This window comes from Misgurnus anguillicaudatus, chromosome 17 (assembly GCF_027580225.2).
Source record: "Misgurnus anguillicaudatus chromosome 17, ASM2758022v2, whole genome shotgun sequence".
Classification (NCBI taxonomy): domain Eukaryota; kingdom Metazoa; phylum Chordata; class Actinopteri; order Cypriniformes; family Cobitidae; genus Misgurnus; species Misgurnus anguillicaudatus.
The window spans coordinates 18,645,441-18,666,476 of record NC_073353.2 but is presented as its reverse complement, the minus strand read 5'-3'; the positions used below and the strand labels follow the sequence as shown (position 1 = coordinate 18,666,476).

At 37.5% G+C, this 21,036-nt stretch overlaps 1 protein-coding gene across 1 annotated transcript; it reads left to right on the top strand.

Moving 5' to 3' along the window:
- Positions 1 to 665: 665 nt before the first annotated feature.
- On the top strand, positions 666 to 18,332 carry wars2 (tryptophanyl tRNA synthetase 2, mitochondrial). Its single transcript, XM_055215040.2, has 6 exons — positions 666 to 840; positions 12,416 to 12,673; positions 15,232 to 15,312; positions 15,953 to 16,035; positions 16,115 to 16,233; positions 17,665 to 18,332. The coding sequence occupies exons 1-6, from the start codon at positions 721 to 723 to the stop codon at positions 18,111 to 18,113; spliced, it is 1,110 nt and encodes a 369-aa protein (XP_055071015.1). The 5' UTR covers positions 666 to 720; the 3' UTR covers positions 18,114 to 18,332.
- Positions 18,333 to 21,036: the final 2,704 nt, after the last annotated feature.

The following is a 21,036-nucleotide window of genomic DNA, read 5'->3' as shown; positions in this document are numbered from 1 at the left end:
TTACAGCGCACAGTGCCGCAGGAAAGAGTCCTGAATGAATATAGAATATGTGTGAGAACACAACCAGATGCAAAGGTGAGATAAATCAGCAACAGATGTGGCTGAAGGGGATTCAGAAGTCGAAATTCTCCCAAATAGAGAACGGTTTGTGCCTCTTTGTAAACATCTGTTAGACAAACCAAGGGAGCTGATAATCATAAGAGGTGCTAGAGCTTGACTGCGATACTGGCTGTGTCTCAAAACCAAGTGAGTTACTTATCTATATTATGTGTCAGAGGTGTTTTATGAGTTTGTGAATTCTAACTATGATGCTAGTAAATACGATAGATTTCAACACAGCCACAATTACCAAGTGCAGCAGCAAGTTTGATGCAGTAAATTATTCATTTAAAACATGACACTGACTTACTTTAACTTTAAAAACTTTCATTTTTGAGTCATTAAAGAAAATTAGACAATGCTTAACACATGAATAGATAATAGTTTTAGTCAAATTATGAACAAAATCTTATGAAGAAAATATATTTTTTTGCAGTTATTTAAAATGTAATATGATTTTTTGGTAATGATCTTTATGTAGTTTGATCTAAAAAAAATCAAAATAATTCATTATGAAATCGCGATTTATGATAGGCTACTGTAGTAGGATATTCGCCTTCTGTGTATGCACAGAAACGCAATTGTTTTGGTTTTGTGTCCCTTGTTGGACACCGTACGAGTATGAATGAATGCAAGATGGCGCTGTCCATTAGACGAAACGTAAAATCTCTCTTTCGGTTTATACCAAGGAACAGTTACCACAACGTATTATATAAAGCACAAAAAAGCATAGGAACGACGGTAAGGATGACTTCTTTGTTTGTCATTTTGTTGTTTGTCAGTTTTACCGCTCAACAAGTATTCTGGTTGTTTATTTCCATTCAATGCTTCTTTCAATAAACTGAAAGGATCAGAGATTAATTGTTACATTGTAAAATGTTCAGTTCACAATATGTAATCTGTTGAAATGTAATGTTAACGTACGTAGTGGCATATTTTAATGTCTAAAATAGTTAAAAGGCTGTTATGTTTGTAAGTTTTGCGAACATGTATTATCAGTCAGTGCAAATTCATTTTTTATCGATTTGATTATTTATTTCGTGCAGTATTACTGTTTCCATCTGTGTGTCTACCTGAACGTATGTCATTGTTTTTCGTTATACAAAACCTGCACTTGTGTTCTCTGCTTTTTTCCTCAGTAATGTGAGAGTAGAGGTGATATTAGGATGGTACTTCTACACTCTCAACTTAGATGCATTGTGTTTCAGAGAAATGAAACAAACTGCCTAAAATGTCTTCTGTTCTTTTGTGGTTTCTCAATGAAAACTGGTTCCATATTACTTTTCATTTTTCAAATCATCAAATAATTTCACAAGATGTTTATTCAGATGTTTCCTACAAGGGTGTCTCTGGATGAAATGACTTGATCTATTAAGATGTTCTTACTTTGGAAAACCTGACATGATATCATAACAGACACATTTGTTTCGACTTGTATAATTTATGTAAGTTTAAAAGTGTGTAATTTAAATCTTTAATAGCTAGATTCATGCATAGCTGCCAGTAGGCAGAAAAATATGTTCTTCATTAAAGGGGGGGGGGGCATCTCTGAAAGCCAATGTTGACATTTGAAATCACCTAAACAAACACGCCCCTACTCCAATAGAATCTGGACCTTCTTTTGATAGACCCGCCCCACATATATGCAACCCAGGCAATGACATGCCCCTTACTTCTGATTGGCTACAAGTATGTTTTGGTACTCGGACCGACTCCCTTTTCCAAAGCGTTTTTCAAAAATCGTGCACCCTGCCTTTAAAACATTCGTATGTAACCAGTGACTCAATACTTCATGACTTCATAATTTCTCTTTATTAGAATTCAAACATAAACGAAACAGAAAATGCCACAAATTGTGACAAGCATCACAACATGTTTTTCTTATTGCGAAAATCCCAGTAAATTGCGTAGAGTATGTTAAGAGGATAGTTCACCCAAATGAGAAAAATTTTATTCACCGCCATGTTGATGCAAACCTGTGTACATTTATTTCTCCTATGAAACAATAAAGGAGCAATCATAAAAACATAAATTATGAATAGTGACTGAGGCTGTAAGCGATTAATGTTTTTCTTTGTAACATCTTTTGAGAAAATCTGTTTAGAGCATTATCATATTAGGGCACATATCATAAAAATCTGACTTTAAGTGCTATAATTTTGTCCTCAGTGCTAGGGATGCACCGATACTGGTATCGGGTATCGGCCTCGATACCACATTTTCTGAAGTACTCGTACTCGTTAAAAGTCCCCCAAAACCGGTGATTCATGCCACGGTCTGAGAAATGTCTATGTTTGAGCGGTGTGTAAGGGGTTAATGCCTCTTGTGTTGTCCAATAATGCAGAGTTTACAACAAACTGGAAAACTAGTCCCTTGTTATTTTGGTAAATTATACGACTAAAGCTGTTACCTGTAAATTTAAATCATGTTTTTTTTATTAAGTACTCGGTATCGGCAAGTACTGGAATGCAAGTACTCGTATTCCAAAAAAGTGGTATCGGTGCATCCCTACCCAGTGCTTCTATCGACCTTGAAAATGTGACAAAGATCATCCCAGTAACTCTTTAAACATGTAAAAAATAGGTCATTGAAATTTGGCTCCCCTTTTGATGTCAGAAGGGGATAATACTTCCCCCTTAATCAACAATACCGCCCCCTCAGAGATCAACTCATTTGCATTTAAAAGGACACACCTAAAAACAGAAAAAAATTTCTCACACCTACAAAGTGGCAATTTTAAAATGTTATAAAAAATGATCTATATGGTATTTTGAGCTAGAACTTTACATACATACTCTGGGGACACCAAAGATTTGTTTCACATCTTAAAAATGTCCCCTTAGATTAAGGGTTCCTGTAGCTTATTGTAAACCCTGGGGGTTTGATTCCCAGGGAACACATATACTGATAAAATGTATTGGATAAATGCATCTGTCAAACGCGCAAATGTAAACACAGGATGCATTTACTCTAATCCTCTTTGTTTGCTTTGATTCACTTTAATTGTATGGGAATAAGCAGCATCAACATTTGTTTAATTCCTCTTGTTTAACCCTCAGCAACATGAGGCTGATTAAAGTGATAACATTTTTCCTTTATGATGGGACTATACCTTTAGGGAACTGTTAATTAGCAGTTCAGTCCCCTTGGTGTTTGTAATCCTTATTAGGCTCAAGCATTGTGAATTCCGATTACCGAGCCTTTTCCAAAGGACATGAGAGCTTCAGTGCACTGTGACTTGACTGACAACCAGGTTTTATTTGATGGCTTCTGCACACTTGCCGTGTAGGAATGTGCGTCCACCGCTGGCAGTCAGTCTCTGTTTTGTTAACTACAGGCAGCGTCATTTGGGACGCTAAAGTGCGGAGCACTGCGACTGTGGGAGGGAATGTGGTGGGTTAAAGAACAACGTCAAAACCATCTCAGCAGTCCTTTATTACCAGCAACAACATTTGAAATGAGGTGTTGGTTTTCATTTCTTCTAATTTTCTCCAAATGTTGTCGAGTGCGCGTTAACGCAGACGTTCACAATGCCCCGAGGTGTGATGTGCTTGAAAACACTGAGCATACTCTTTGGCAAAGGCAGGTTATTAAAAGTCATTTAGTTGTGATATGACCTGATCGGCAATGATCTTTTTACCGAAGTGTAAGTGTGAGTGAAATGAAATATAACCTAATGGAATATGCCTTTTAAATAAACAATATTTATATAGATTTCATTTTGCTTGGAAAAACTGAGAAAATAAGCAGTTTATATATGAGTCAGTACTAAGATTCGTTTTTTCTTACCTTCAAAGTCGGCAAGCTTACGAATGAAAATTGAGCGAATTAAATTTAACGTTAGCCCTTCGTTCAGTGTTGAAAACTGTTGTTGTGCTTATGGAACTGTTGAAAGACCCTGTTGCGTAAGTGTTTTATGCAGTTAGTTAGATAATAAAACTCACATGTATTGTAAGCTTTTGTTTCAAGATCCTTAAACTACTCTGATTAGCCTTCCATACATTGCAGTGGGCCTTTGCTCCTAGCTGTGTTATAAAACACGAACTTCCCTATCCGGCCCTTAATCGCCTGTGGTCTTAATGGCTGATATCAGTCATCTCAGCCTCGTGCTTTGCTAAAAGGAAACGACTCTTAATTCTCCATCAGGTCTAAATGCTCAAACTCTCATGTCGGCTAAAACCATTAAACAGACTCCCGGAGTCTCTCTGGAGAGGAAACTGCTGGAAAGAGGTGCGCATGAACTTGGCCTGATTACATGAATTAATTACACAATTTGTTTAAACATGTCAGCTAAGCACTTTATTTCACACTACGGTATGTTTTTCGGTTTTCCATTCTGAAAGATGAACGCAATATATGCAGAAAAAAACTGGTTATTTTTGGTTATTTTAGCATATTTTGGCTTTAAAATCCTGCGGAAGGAGTTAACTTTATGCTTTATCTTGTAGACTTGTGGTTACAAGTCCTGACCTAGTCAACTGATTTTACTTACTATCTCAAGGTGTCAAGCTTTTCGGTCATGCTCGTACCAACACTCAGTGCTTATGTTGGAGGAAATAAGAGCGAGAAAAAATCTGGCCCAGGAGTTTCTGAGTGTTACCGTAATTACACATTGATGAATTTATGAGGTGCGTGCAGGTTATTTTTGCAACGTTGTGAGTTTTATGTGTTTAATTTGTCATTAGTAGGCTAGCACCTCTGCTTTTTTTCCAGGCCAAAAAGGAAAAAAAATGCAGAAATGGCTTTATCCTTTATTTGCTGAGTAGAGTGTCCAAATATTGTAATATAATCCATGCAAAACATCTGTCATTCGCTTTGCCAGGCATCGGTTTATGGTTTGAGATTTCGGCGGCTTTTCTATATAGTTAGCAAATAATTATATTTCATGTCAAACTAAGCGTAACTTGTCTTTTTTAATATGTAATGCGATCAGCAGTGAGAACGTGGTATAGGGCAGTAAAAGACGTTTCTGGGTTTGGGCTCTGGCTCTGAGCACTGGTCCGTAGTTGAGCGGCTGTCCTGTCCTGGTTATTTTTGGAGCGCGGTGCGGCCCTTTCTGCTGGGAGCGCTGTTTTTGAAGGGACTCCAGCCCCATTAATCAGGCCGGGGACCCCACGGTGTGAGAGGGCCCCCAGCCCTGGCTCTCCACACTGCGTGTTTCTGTTCTTCTCCCTGCGCTCTCCGCACAGTGTGAAGCGTAGAGGAACCTCATCAATCTCACCTGTCCGAAACGTCAACCGCAGATTTAATCAAACGCTCCGTCTCCTGCCCCCCTGCCGCCTCCTGTACACATCCCTCCTCCCCGCCAAATACCTCCTCTTTAACGCTGTCTCTTGCTCATTCTTCGCTTATTTTTTGGCTTTGTCGTTCACGCTTTCTCTAATGTGTTTTCCGCCCAAATCCAGGCTTCGTGTTTTATTTTCGGTCGTTCGCACTTCACTTCAAGCTGGGTATGTTTTGGTGCAGCAAAAAATACATTCCCTACCGCCTCAGACAGTCTGGAAAAGCAGGGGAAGGTGCATTTAAATGATTTTCTGTCCAACGCTTCGGCAAAGCCGGGCTTTGTCGGTGACCCAGCTAAGAGCGTGAGGGGCTGAGGGCCGGAGAGTGGCAGGATAAAGGCCTGTGCTTCTTCTGTTCAGCGTGATGTCTGTTTTAATAGGGTGTGCGGGGTGATACTGATAGACACGGTAACAGTAGTTTCTGTGTGTATGAGGCTTGGCAGGGGACAAATAGACTGGGGTGGGAGGGTCAGAGGTGTCGTTCAGAACTGGCCTCTTTAATACCGGCTCCCGTAGAGAGGTTCTCCACATTTACCGAGTTGCTGATGCTTTCCTGCAGTACCAAAAAGGGTGCTGAAAGGCTGTGTCGAATATGGCATGTAAAGATGGCCATCAATGCTGAAGTCTAGTTAGGCTTTCTGTTTCATCAGGGTCTGGCTGTCTCTTTAGTTTATAATATTTTCTTGTGCGTTTTGTCTGATTATTATTTTATAATGCTTATTATGAGATTAAATTTGCCATCACAGAACTCAGATAAGAGAACTGTAGAGCAACTATGGTCCGATTCACGATTTTACATTTCCTTTGGTGTAAATGTGTATTAGTACATGTTAGCGATATGCAAAAGGTAGGCCTACATACCCCAAAGTAAAAAATGACGCGAGTTATCATCTCCAACGCAAATCTCTTTTCTTGGACTACAACAAACACACAGATTGTAGGCAACAGTTTACTTCCTAGGATTGGTGATGCCGACATTATCATAATTCCTCCCGCTTGGACTCACAGCCTGTAAGTTAACTCCTGTTAGCATTGCATTGTGAGCAAATCTTTCAAACATGGTAAGAAGCGTCACAATTCCGGTTGACGTCAGAGGTATTCAGGCCAATCACAACACAGCGCTTTTCAAATCGATGAGTTTTGTACCAAATCAAAGCGTTTCAGGAAGACAGGGAAATCTATAGAGCTACAAAAATGTACGGTATGTGGAAAATAATGTTAAAGGTGACATAGAATGATTGAACGGAGTATTTATCCTTGTTCTGTGATGTGACATGTACACAAAATTTTTTTGTTTGGGTCGTTAATGCCTTAGAAGCTTCCTAAAAACCTCTCTCAGATAGCTCTAGTAGGGTGGGGGATTTTAAACAACTGGTTTTGCACCTATTTGACTCCCCCTACTGGCTTAACTTGCAATCTCATTACTGATTGGCTGACTTTGCTGCCACTCAAAAAATGTAGCCAATTATTTTAAAGTGGAGGGGGAGTTAGATGCCTGTGATGTCATAAGCATCAGTTTTTCAGATTGGGCTGTTTTCTGGCTGACATTTCTAAAAGAGGAATTTCTATGAGACTGAGATGTTTAGCATGTTTAGCACTTTTTGTATGTTTGTGAATGTGGATAGACTACCATTATTCAACAAAGACAAGGTAAAAATGGTTTTTCATTCTCTGTCCCCTTTAAACCACGCAAACACATTGTATTATACTAATACACAAATTAACGTTGTTTTTTAGCAATGAAATATAGGTGCATTTTTAAAAGTCTGTATGAAAACATAAATAGACAATTTTTAATTCGGTAGTTTATTGGTTGTTGAGATGGTAGTTTTATCACAACATAAAGGCTTCAGGACGGTTAAAAATGTAAATAATTTATAAAAGAAAGTGTATGTATTTTATAACTAATCACCATCTCTTTGAGATTTTTTGGCCTTTTTAAATATGTTTACTCATACAAGTTCATTTTAAAATATACTGCGGTTGGTTTGACGTGATTTCAATGATTAAATTAAAAACCTCATGTAATTTCTCTTAATTTAATATGAGATCATGTGTAATACGAGGTCACTTTTAATTTAATATGAGGTAGGAAAGTGTTGTGGATAGCAATTATAGATGAACTGGCAAAATGCTTTCACTTTCATTTACAGGCTTATCCTGCCAATCTGTGTCTTTGCATCCATAACAAAATTTCCCAAAAACATCTGATGTCTAAAATGGAAAGCTTTAGTAGCTTTGCTAAATATTAGGTTATAGTTTTCATAACTAATCGAATCTGTTCGCAATGAAGAATTAAGTGTAATTCTGTGTAATAGAGACTCTGCAGTTGAATATTAAGCTGTATGATCTGATTTTGTTTTTCCATCACTCGTACAGCGTTTCCATACTGCAATACTTTCAGCATTTTGTGTTTTTTTTAGACCAGAAGCAAAATACTGTTGACTTAAACAAGAACAAACTTACTTGCAGTATAGACATTAAACTAGAATTGCTCATATTCATAAAGCCGTATAATGCCATTTAGTGAGCTTAAATGAATAATTCACCTAAATGTAAAAATTCAGTCATAATTTATTTGTAATTTACTAGTTGGCATATGCAAGTTATCAACATGCTGCCATATTTTCCATACTGATCTGTATGTTTCTATACTTGACATGTCGATCGCTAAATAAGCTTAAAATATGAATAGTAGGGGCTGCACAATATTTTTTTCAGCATCGACATTGCAATGCGTGCATCTTCAAGTCACATCGCAGAACATACAGAGTGTGTTTTTCAAACAAACACTATTTTAGATCCCTTTGCCAGTGAGAGGTTTTACACGGCAGAAGAAAATCACAGATGTCTGTGAGAAATCAGTGAGCTATACAAAAAAATTTAAGGAAGTTAATTCTTAAACTGAGCGTTTATAAGTCATCCGGTGAAGTCATTCAGTATTTTTCATATTCCTGTTAAGTGCATTCGGTTAATATCATTATCTCATTTTGACTGAGGTGGTTTTAGCGGCTTTGCATCTGAACTCTTCATATATTAACATACTGGAATCATTTAAATTATTTTAATGGTAGATGTTTGTACTTTTTGCAGCTTCTTCATGTTAAGCACCATATGACAACATTTTAATATATAACAATTAAATTCTGTTCAGCTGAGTAAAATAATATACATCTAGGATGAGGTTGAGTATTTTCATATTTTGATGAACTATTCCTTTAACATTTAAAAACATTTCCATTCAAATCGACTTTGTGCATTATGACTTGTACACTGCGTGTGCACCTCTGATGAAGTATTTTTACATAATATTACTTTTATTATATTATTGATACTGTATGCTATTACTATTGTTGGCTACTTAGCACTTTTTTCAGGCATTGATTGCACAGACAAATTGTGACATGTTGGTCAAGAATTGTGCTTGCAAAAGCTCATTATGATTTTTAAACATACTGTATTTAACTACATTTGGTCCAACTTATTTAATATTTGCACATGAGGGAAGACGCACAGACACTCTCACAACTAATATTTCTAAAATGTTCCTGAATTTCACAACAGGGATTGTAGGTGTATGTAACCCTGTCAGCTGGTGTTTGCACACTTGAACACACATAGAGTTTAATGTATATTCCATATGGTAGATGGATAAAAAATGATTTCACCGCTTACTGTGTTGTGGCAGAGCAAGGTTTCGTTTGTCAGAGTAAAATATGAAGAGAGAAGTAACTTCTGTCATGTCATCGACTGAAGATAAAGAGTCGGGTTAATACTTGAGGTTGATAAACGTAGGTTGAATTAGTTACAGTAGGTGAGAACTGAGAACTGTATTTCCCTGTCCTTTAACCTGGCTGATCATATTACTGGTCAGAATTAGTAAAAAGGTAATAAAAAATAAGCTAATATGGAATAAATTGAGATTTTTGAAGGTACTACGTAAAGCACTACTTTTTATTAAACTTGCATCAGACAGTAAACCAAAAAAATAATTCTTCTTGTCGGTAGATTGGAGGTGCGATATGCTGATTACTCCTTCGGTAGTTTGGACATGTGTTGTTGTTTCAGCTTATGTGCGATTGTCTCAAATGACACCATTACCATGTCTGGATAGTTAATGATCGGCCGGAGGGGTAGAAGGGTAACAGAGCGAGGTGAGAACACACATGAACCAGACTCAATTCTGCCCCAAATCACTTCTGACACCTCTGAGAGGCCCTGTGCATCCGGGCCACTGCAATTACTCAGCCAGTAATGGCATAAATAGCCTGTTCCTTCCTATATATAGACCCTGGATCAGTGATTGTATTCGTTTGGATGTAGGCTTCCCTTAGGCGTAACTGACCTCAGATCAGCCAGTGCTCGTGTGAATGAGCCCCTAAGAAGTCACCTCACACATCTGATGCAGGTGTTTATAGCTCTTTTAATACATGTTGTGCATGTTTTTTCGTTGTAAAATGTATCCTTTTGGTGAAGAATATAGATTTAAATTAATGTTATTTGACCATATCTACAAAGTTATTTTGGATTTAAAAAAAGAATCATTGTCTGTGAAGTGAAATTGATACATAAAGGGGTGGTTTACCTGTTAGGGTTTATCCTATTCCCAGACTAAAGTGCATGTTTGAGCTGCCTTACGGGGCATCATGTTACTTTTAGAAGGATATCTTGACAGAAATTCAATATAATATACATAACATTATCAGTGGTGTATAAAGACCTTACATAATGAACTGTATTGTTTTATTACCTTAGGCTTAGTCCACACGGACACTTTTATAACAAGAGTTTTAGCTCCAAAAAAATCCTGTCCACACATGCTTGGTTTAAAAGAAATCTCATTCCTCATGAAAAAGCAAAAACATGCTATCAAGCGTTGTCAAGAGCATGCCACGCCAGCAGGTGGCAATATAACCAAAGTCGTAAAGCCACCTTGGCCAATCAGAAACCTAACAAAAGTGATGTCGCAAGGCTAAAATCCTCACCCTGGCAAGGATTTTTAAAAATGTTCTGTTTCAGTGCCCTGATACTGCGTTTTCGTGTGGACGAACTGCTGAACCGCGTAAAAAAAGTCACAGTTATAAAAATACCCGTGTCCGTGTGGACTAGGCCTTAGAATGAGACGTTTTTATTTACATATACCACGTGTCTCCTTACATGGAAATTGCTGGCATGTTTCTACAGTAGCCCTAAATGGACAAACGGAGCGCATTACGTCCCTATGTTGTCTCAGACGATTGTCCTGTGGCAGCTACCGTAGCTTCTCTTTGCGTTTCAAAATTAAGGTTGGTTGCAATCTCATGGCCAGGTGCCGCTTAAAACCCACATTACACCTTTAATTTAAAACCATCTTGCACTGATGCATCTTAACATATATCAGTGCCATTGTTTGTCTTAAGATGCACCCCAGTATTGTTTTTGTAAGGTATGTTTGTAAAAACTACTAAATGTCCTAGTATAACCAAGGCCTAGTCCTGGATTAATCTAAACCCTGTTTGGGAAACTGCCTCAAATGTATAGGAAATGATCAGAAAAGCTAATAATATACAGTACTGTGCAAAAGTCTTACCACCACCATCAGACGTGTTGTTTTAGAAGTTTTAATGTCCATCCATATTTATTTTTCAATCTATTTAGTAAGATACAAACATAAAATCGTCTTTAGGCATCATCTGTGTTTAGTTTGACCTCTCTTGGCACTAAACACATCTTGAGCGTTTTTGAGCAGAATGAAGTAAAAAGACTATTTTTTTAAAATCAGAAATTAAGATTAAATTTTATTTAGGTTTAAGAGATCTTGCAGTTTCCTGCTACTGCTCAAGTGGAAGGGGAGTTTATCCCAAAAACTAAGAAACATCAGTTTACATTTTTATAGTTTTTAATACTATATACACATTTCCTGTATTTTCTGGATGTATTCTATTAAAGGTGACATAGAATGATTGAACGGAGTATTTATCCTTGTTCTGTGATGTGACATGTAGACAAAAATCTTTTTGTTTGGGTCTGTAATGCCTTAGAAGCTTCCTAAAAACCTCTCTCAGATAGCTATTAGAGTGGGGGATTTTAAACAAGTGGTTTTGCACCTATTTGGCTCCCCCTACTGGCTTAACTTGCAATCTCATTACTGACCGGCTGACTTTGCTGCCACTCAAAAAATATAGCCAATTATTTTAAAGTGGAAGGTCAGTTAGATGCCTGTGATGTCATAAGCATCAGTTTTTCAGATTGGGCTGTTTTCTGGCTGACATTCATAAAAGAGGAATTTCTATGAGACTGAGATGTTTAGCATGTTTAGCACTTTTTGTATGTTTGTGAATGTGGGTAGACTACCATTATTCAACAAAGACATGGTAAAAATGTTTTTTCATTCTCTGTCCCCTCTAAAGAGACTGAGAAATAATTATATATGATCACTATAACATTGCAAGACTTTTGCACAGTACTGCATGTGACCCTTTGAATGTTTCATCTAAGCACAGTGAAGCCCATAACTGCACAAACCAGGTTCAACTAGGCCTATAGCGTTTGCCAAGGAAACTCTTTTTACGAATCCGTGGCTTCCTTCTTATTTCAAGCATTTTAAAATGAGCCCTTTGTTTTATTCCTCCTGATCCAATATACTTTATGGGTTACAACCTTTGCTCTGCTGTCCTCTATTGCTATGTTGGAAAAGACCACTACTGTGAATGTTATCAGCGATTATGTGACTCTTAAACGTTCTTATTGGCTAGCTGTGAACTGTGTAGTGTTTTCATTGGCTGGGAAGCAGTTCCGCTCTAGCACTTTCTCACCCAGTAGGGTGCTCTGTTACTGTGAGACATACTTTGGATTTATCGCTTTGATAACATTCATAAAACTGTGTTAGGCGTCCCCTTGCCTCCTAACCTTCAGCCAGGACAACTCCACACACACACACACACACACACACACACACACCAGTCACAAACTTCCTCTGCTCATTTTTACGCACTTCCTCATGTTTGTATTGTGATTTTGATCAGATACTTTTTGCATGTCTTATTTTCCTATAGAGTACCCATGAGGGGCGAGTGTTCTCTGGAATCCAGCCTACAGGTGTTCCTCACTTGGGCAACTATCTTGGTGCTCTTGAGAGCTGGGTGGCCCTGCAAGGAAAGTACAGTTCAGTGATGTACAGCATTGTAGATCTTCATTCCATCACCCAGCCTCAGGACCCTCAACTCCTCAGAGAAAACATCCTGGACATGGTGGCCAGTCTGTTGGCATGTGGCATTGACCCAACTCGCTCCATCCTCTTCCAGCAGTCTCAGGTGATTCCTGCTTGTTTATGAACCTACAGGCCTTTTGCTATGTGCTGAAAACTTGGTTCCTTGTAAACGCCACACAAATGTAGCTGTTGCTAATATTAGATTTTTGTTCAAGCCTATTGCCAAAACAAATAAATTTGAGGCACATAGCTTTTCACAAGTTTTATAAAAAAAACTGTTTTGGTCTTTTTATTGGGCTGAACAATTGGCAGTGAGCTAAAACACGTGCCAAATATTTATTCATTGAATGCTTATTTTATTTCATTTCTTAAACTGATTTTTATCTCTACTGTGAGCTGTAAAAAAAAAAATTCACAGGATTAAGAAAGCGCACAGGCTCTTTCAAATTTCACTTCAAAAGGACCACATGAAATAGGGAGAGCAGGATAAGTATAGCTCTTACTGTACGCAGCAACTCGCGAGCTGTCTGCTTTGTTTTCTTTTGAACGCGGCAACTTTCGAAGAGTGAGAGTAATAAGTGTGGACGCTTTCTTCCTCTCAGCCACCTGATATGCTTTCAACTGTGTGTCGTGTGTGATGTGCAGGATAGTGAAAGTATGTCCGATTTGTGGAGTCGAGTGTTTTCTTGCTGGAACTTTGCAGCAAGCTTGTAAAAGCGCACACACTTTCACTTGCACGTGCACACGCTCCCCCTGATTTTATTCCATTTTAACTTCATGCCCCATATCTTGGCAAGACTGAGGACCTCCCATCGAACATACGAGCACAAGACTGTTCCACATAAAATATCACTGTGGCCCAAGGAAAACACTCAATTTCATTGAAATAATGGTTACAAGCTAAAACCAATCGGATCTTTAGCATAGGGCTTCGTTTTATAACACTTATAATGTTTGGGATGTGATGCTCTTGAAGCCCTTTTATTATAACAATTTCCACGCAACAGATTTTTTATCTACATTTCTGCCATAACTTGAAGCTAAAATGGCACTTATATGATTTTTATGCTTTAGGTCATTCTTTTATTAATATCTGAGAAAAAATTTGTTCATATTAAGTGCACACTGCAAACACAAGTTAGGGTCACAATGAAATTTAAATTAAAAACTTAAAGTTCACCCAAAAATGAAAATAGTGTCATTGTTGACTCACCCTCATGTCGTTCCAGATTCGTAAGACCTCCGTTTATCTTCGGAACACAGTTTAAAATGTTTTATATTTAGTCCGAGAACTTGTTGACCCTTCATTGAAAATGTATGCACGGTATACTGTCCATGTCCAGAAAGGTAATAAAAAAAAATCCAAGTAGTCCATGTGACATCAGTGAGTCAGTCAGAATGTGTTGAAGCATCGAAATAAATACATTTTGGTCCAAAAATAACAAAAAATACGACTTTATTCAGCATTGTCTTCTCTTCCATGTCTGTTGTGAAGCGCATGCGCGAGACTAAAGTGTTATCCACAAACATGTTTACAGTTTTTTTTTTCAAACTTACAGTGTGCGTCTTCCTCAGACTGTAAATGAAGCCCGGGCGCACAAAAAAGAAAAAACGGCTGGGGCGCACCAGATAACACGTCAGCCGCGTCGTACGCTGCGGTCGCGTGACTTTGGTCTTGCGCATGCGTTCACTCTCGCGATCACTTGAAAGATGATTTTATGAGTTTAGAATGACATGAGGGTGAGTCATTAATGACATTGTTTTCATTATTGGGTAAACTATCCCTTTAAATTTTAGGGGGAACATTGTTCTTTTTTATTTTATTTTAATTCTTGTGCCCCCATAATGTTTAATCAAAAACGCAAACCTCCCCTCCAAGAAACAATCTTTCTTTACTTCCGGTCATGCGGGAGGGCAGGGCCTGGAAAAATATTACAATGATTAGCAAATTGCAGCATGACCTAACGTACCCAATCAATTCTTGATGGACGAATTCTAGTCCTGTCCTACCTTTTTTCTTCATTTCACTCGGATATACGTCACAATGGGGACAATTGCCATTTTAATTTCATTGTGACTTCAGCAGATTGCATTAGTCACTGATGTGAGGTCAGTTGAGATATCCAGCACTGGTCAGACTTTATTCCTCCTCCAGCTATATCAGATTTTCTCCAGCAATCCCCTATCATCTTCACATACGCCTTCTTGCCCTCGTGTAGATTAGTTATCTGTAATAAATATCTCTCTCAGCCCTGTGCCATAAAATGGCATTTTATGTTGATTCCTTTCAGGGTTGACGTCAGACGCTTCAGATTCCTGAGTATGAGAGATGGCAGCTGTGTTGCCAGCAGCAACCATAAACTTTCATTGTCTGAAAAATAAAGATTTAAGGATTTGTGGTCTTTTAACATCACTCTTGAGTGAATTTCTAGAGCTCTATTGGCGAAGTGCAGATTTAAATTAGCTTTTTGTATGAATGCTTTATTTCATCGCTGTGCACCTGTTGTGAAGTCTTGTTTTCCTCACTGACACATGGGGGCGCAATGGAGATCTCTTGTTTATGTGCAGTGTACTGCACTTATTAAAAATAATGCTTTCGTTAATTTGACAGCTTGAATCATGAACGTGTATGAAATTTTATCTCACATTTTACCTCTATAGGTCTCTGAACATGCAGAACTTTCATGGATCCTGGGTTGCCTCACCAGCATGCCTCGACTGAGACACCTGCCTCAATGGAAGGTAAATAGAGCTTGTTTGTTTTTGTGGCATAACCGGTAATAAAACCGCCTTAGTCTGAAAAAGTGCCAAAATTGGCTAACCTGCTAAATGGCAGACGCACACAGCTTTTGTTTGACTATGCAGAATAAAAAGTAACATGATATACCAGAGCCCTCTGGAAGATGGTATTATGCCAGCTTGAACATTCAGGCCTCCCTCCTCTGTTTGTTCTTAATGTGGCAAGGCGACAGGCTTTTCCTGTGCCGGTCATGAGGGTGGGCAGACTTGGCAGCCAGTGACATGGCTCGATAATGACTGTGATTCACCCAGAGAGGACAACCCTTTTATAATGCTGCTGACGGAGCACTGGGCCAGAAGCCTCCTACCGCTGCAGAGAAAACACCTAGCTGTTTACTCAACAGCTGAGTGCACGTGAAACGTGGCGGAAAGAGGCCTTTGGATGCTGCCCGTGCGTGTTAATGTGGCAAAACTCCTTCATGCAGCCCGGCCTGGGACGAGGAGACAGCGCTTGATGTTAGACATCATTGTAATAAAAAACAAATTGAACGTCACGGCCAAAAGTAATGAAAGGTGCTTTCGATTTATTTCAAACTTTTCCCTCCATCCTTCCAGTAGTTTCTGTTGTTTCTTTAACTGGCAGATGAAGAGCAAGCAGAAGAATGAGGGCAGTGTGGGACTTTACACCTACCCAGTCTTACAAGCTGCAGACATACTGCTATACAAGTAAGCCTTCATGTTTTCTCATGACTGTGATTATCTCTCCAGCTTCTTTGTTTGAGAGCAAGATGTTATTGTTGTGCAGATCCACACATGTGCCAGTAGGAGAGGACCAGATCCAGCATTTGGAGCTTGCCCAAGACCTGGCCCGCATCTTCAACAACCAGTACGGAGAGTTTTTTCCCGAACCTCGTGCCCTACTCAGTACGTTTTTACCTTATGATGTAAACTTCCCGTTTTAATCAATCTGTTTTTCTCATAAAGGCCTGAAACCTTGAAAAATGAAAAAGAGGACAGTTAAGACAAATTACTCTGCATCATTCAGTGAACACACACACACAGAGAACTAGTCGACACTATCAAGTGTCTCCTCGCTCTTCCTGCTTTCCTCATTCGGGAGAGCAGTGTGTGTTACACGTGTATACAATCGTACCCTCATACAGTCACGTGGTTGGCATGTTGGACCATCTTAAGGGATGTCTGCCTTTTATTCTGTAATTATCACCTTCATACAAGCACAATATGAATCCAGTCATGTGTATGATGGCGCTTTGATTAAAGGAGCCTACACTTCCTATTTCTGAGTGATGGGGTGATAATAGACTTGGGGGTTTTCCTTATAGTGACATCACAAATGTTTCAATGTGTATAAAGAGAGGTTGAGGAGAGGTCTGGACCAGTTCTCTATTCTTTGTTTACATCTTTGACCGCTGTTTCTGAATCCTAGAACCAAAGCTTAAGGAGAAGCCAAGCAATATCTGTTGCCCTGAAATTAAATCATTTCAAGTTGACCATTAGAGCCCATCTGTGTTGTGATCTCACAAGCAAAAATATTTACACAAACCAGTTGCCTTCCTGACAGACTTTAATTTCAGTCTGATGAATGTTTGATTCTTTGTCAGTATGTGTAATGCTAATTTACTAAAATGTGTGTTGTAATAAGTAAATAATTGCGTTGAGTGAATGCTACAAATTAGTTACACATTTGAGAGCTTCCTTTGATATTTTTTAGGGCTGCATAACAACAAATCACAACAAATTGTTTGCAGAATAAAAGTATATATGCGTGTGTTGTGTATAATAATTATGTATATATAAATACAAACACGCATGTATAGATTTAAGAAATATTTATGTCTATATACATATTTATATATAATTTATATTATATATATATGAATATTTAATATATACTAGGATGACCATACATGCCATTTTCCCCGGGTACGTTACATTTCCATAAAAGTACAATGATTGTATGTATTAAGAGAAATAAATCTTAATTTTATAATGTTTTTAACTGAAATGTGAGTACCTCGATGAAGTATGCGGTGCGATCAACAAATGCGCCTCTTGGAGGACACACCCGAAATCCTGGCCAGGACGTGTCCGGGAAAAATGGCACATATGGTCACCGTAATATATAAAAATATTTTTTCCTTAAAATTATACATGCATTTGTGTGTATTTATATATACACGATTATTATACACAATACACACATATATATGATGTAAGCAAAAACTTTTATTTTGCAAACTATTATTTGCGATTAGTTATAATATTTGTATGTTGAAATCAGCAAATATTAATGCACGGTAAAAGATTTTAACTTTACATTTTTGTTACTCTCAGGTTCCACTCAAAAGGTGAAATCTCTAAGAGATCCGTCCTCCAAGATGTCAAAGTCAGACCCTCAGAGGTTAGCTACAGTCTTCCTGACTGACACACCGGATGACATTGTCCTCAAGCTTCGTAGGGCTGTGACAGACTTCAACTCTAAAGTGACCTATGAGCCTGAGAGTCGACCAGGTGTCTCTAACCTGGTCGCTGTGCATGCTGCTGTGTCTGGACAGACCGTAGAAGAGGTGGTTAGGTCTGCAGATGGTTTAGACACTGGACAGTACAAGAACGTGGTAGCTGAGGCTGTTGTACAAAAACTGAAACCCATTCAGCAGGAGATCCAGAGACTGCGGGCCGACAGGGGGCATCTTGAGAGTTTGCTAACTGAAGGAGCAGAGAAAGCTCGCTGTCTCGCAGCTCCAGTGATGATGGAGGTCAGGAAACGGGTGGGATTCTGTTAAGACATTGTTTTTGAATATTTAAAAACTGTATTGCTTACATGTAATGTATACTCCAGAAAGAGACTGAAAAGTATTTTTAATGAAAAGAAACTATTGGGGATAAAATGGCATCGTCACCGCTGATTTTCCATGTGGTTTAGAAGACCACTGGTTAGTTTTGTGTCCTTGCCATCTATTTTATTTTTTATTTATTGAGCAAAATAAAGTTGTTTACTTTTATTAATGTGTTGGTCTATAAAAAAACTCTTGGTTCTCAAAGGTGCCTCAGCACACACATTACATGCTGAGCAGGAAAAATTGCCAGTCCAGGAGTGGAAGAAAGCTCTTGCCAAAGCAGCTCAGGGTAGATGACATTGCAGGCGCCTCATATATTTTGTAGTGCAGGGGTGAAATGATAGCATGCTGTGCCTAAGAGTCATATTTAGGTTTTATTCTTTTACAAGAATCATTCTTATACAAGAACACAAGATTCTTTCACTGCATAAATTTGATTCTTATGCTCGGTTTAATTTTGGAAAAAGCAGGCCTCTGAAATATGCACATTAAGGAAAGTGATATAAAAAACATATCTGATGTGTTTTTATTTCTCTATGTCAATAATGTCATTATTTAAACCTTTTCTGGGTCAGGAAGGTGCTGCTTCTTTAAAGTGTAATTAGACAGAAGCATATGCAAGCTAGGGAAGTTTCTCAAAAAAGAAAAATACCAAAACTGAATCTGAAAGACATATAGACTGCTTTCCACATTTATAACCCAGTAGGATTTGTTATTACACATGAGTGTCATTTTAAAATACTGAGTTATCCTTGTAATTTTAAATTGGAAAATACTCATAGGTCTTTTTATACTACCTAAATTCAGACAAAAATAACATTTCCTGGTTTATGATGACTTAAACTCAGTCTGCCTAGTTATCCTTAAAAAAACTGTCATAAATCATTAAATAAGAAAACATTATAAACTTTACCCCCGCTTTGTCTGATTCTGTTATTAATAGTTTCCATCATCATATACTGCACAGACGTACATTATTTTTCAAGTGATTTTATAAGATGCAGAAATATATGGGAGGATTATGCGGGAATTTTTCGTTCCACAGGGCTATTAATGATCAGTCCGCTTAAATGTTTCGTTTGTTTAGGGTTGTTTTTACGTCATTTAATGTATGCTGACGAACAGGCGAGAAACAGTCGCTTTTTATTTGGCCAAATTTCACGTTGTACTATTTGCTTTGAATCGTCTTTTCGTTTCGCCCTGTTCAGATGCGATTTTTTTGTCTAATCAGGTTTGTGCCAATGTGAGACGTATAATTTAGGCTACATGCGCCGATATAATAGCCTACACATGCTCGTTTTGAATTACCAGTGAATCCCGTGGACAAACAGAAACATTTTGTAAATTTAAGTGTTTTGTTGGTTTCAATTGGCCGTGTTATGTGTCCTACGTGCAAAGAGCGTTTGCGCTCTTTATGTCTTTGAGGGCAGGGGTCAGTCTTTTCTCCTATTGAGCGTTGACAGTCAAAGAAATTTATTACTAAGGGCGAATCTGTCAAAGTTGTCGATTTTTTCCCAACGTGATTTTTAACATTTTCTAAAAGTGATTTCTCGTTTGAATACAAGGACAATCCCGGAAAATACGTAGGCTACATCTTGTTTTATGATCAAAAGAGTCCTATTCTTCTTGAGGTGTTCCGATATCATATTTTTTATGAGTTTCTTAATAATAGTTAAAGTAATACATTTTATTTGTCGTTTACCCTCTGGTATTTAAAATAGCCCTGCGTGCTATTTTTAAAGGAAATAAAGTATTTAACCTCACCGTATGTGTAAACAAGCTCCTCATAATTTAACCGTTCATTAAATCTGTTGTGGATACACATCAAATATTGATTTGAGTGTCTAGATTAACGCATGTAGCCTGTCTATTTTAAACACTATTATACTTACAGAATTATAAGGATTCTTCTTTAAAACGTAACGGAAAAAACTCTTGAATACATTACTAATTTAAAAAACTAATACCAATAATTAAGACAAGGCTCATAAGAGTTAACTAATTAAAATTAGACGGATGTGCTATGTATACTATGTGTTCCATTACAGTAGCCTACTGATGCAACGAATTTCTAATTAATGTGCAAGTTCAGGTTGTGACAGATGGTTCATGCGCGTTGAATATAATAAAGTAAAGTTTTGCTATTTTGATATCAATACAACTGTATTACTACTTAATCTACGGAACTTAATTAATTAAAATCAGTAGAAGAGAAAAAGGCATCAAATAATATAAGACATTGTTTTTGAATATTCAAAAACTGTATTGCTTACATGTAATGTATACTCCAGAAAGAGACTGAAACGTATTTTTAATGAAAAGAAACTATTGGGGATAAAATGGCATGGTCACCGCTGATTTTCATCAAATAATATAAATGGGGGGAGGTTAGACGTACAGTAAAGTCCTATTAAGCAGAAGTTTTTTAATAGGCTAATATAAGTCGTCTTTTTAGCTAATAAAATATATCATTCTACTAAATTAAACCGATCCCCAAAAGCATTTTTATTCATATATCATATATTTTTAATTTACTGTTTCATTGTTTTTCTAGTTGTTCTAAAATTATTTCTATTTTAAGAATGATGTGCAGGAGTTCGTTTTTTAGTTTTAACCTAAAAACTAAATGTTTTTTTTATTTTTGGTTTAATTGTTCGTTTTGTGAGAAGTATGATCAATATTATTGATTGAAGCAAATGTATTTTGTTTAAACATTATATTATTACAGTTATATATTTATTAAGGCCGTTTTTTTAAGAATGTGATCTTACAAATTATGGCGATTTATTGGCTGATTTTTGCTAACTTATTGCACCACGCAGATAAAACACTTTTTTCAATTTGTACCCTATACAGCCTCGAAGTATGT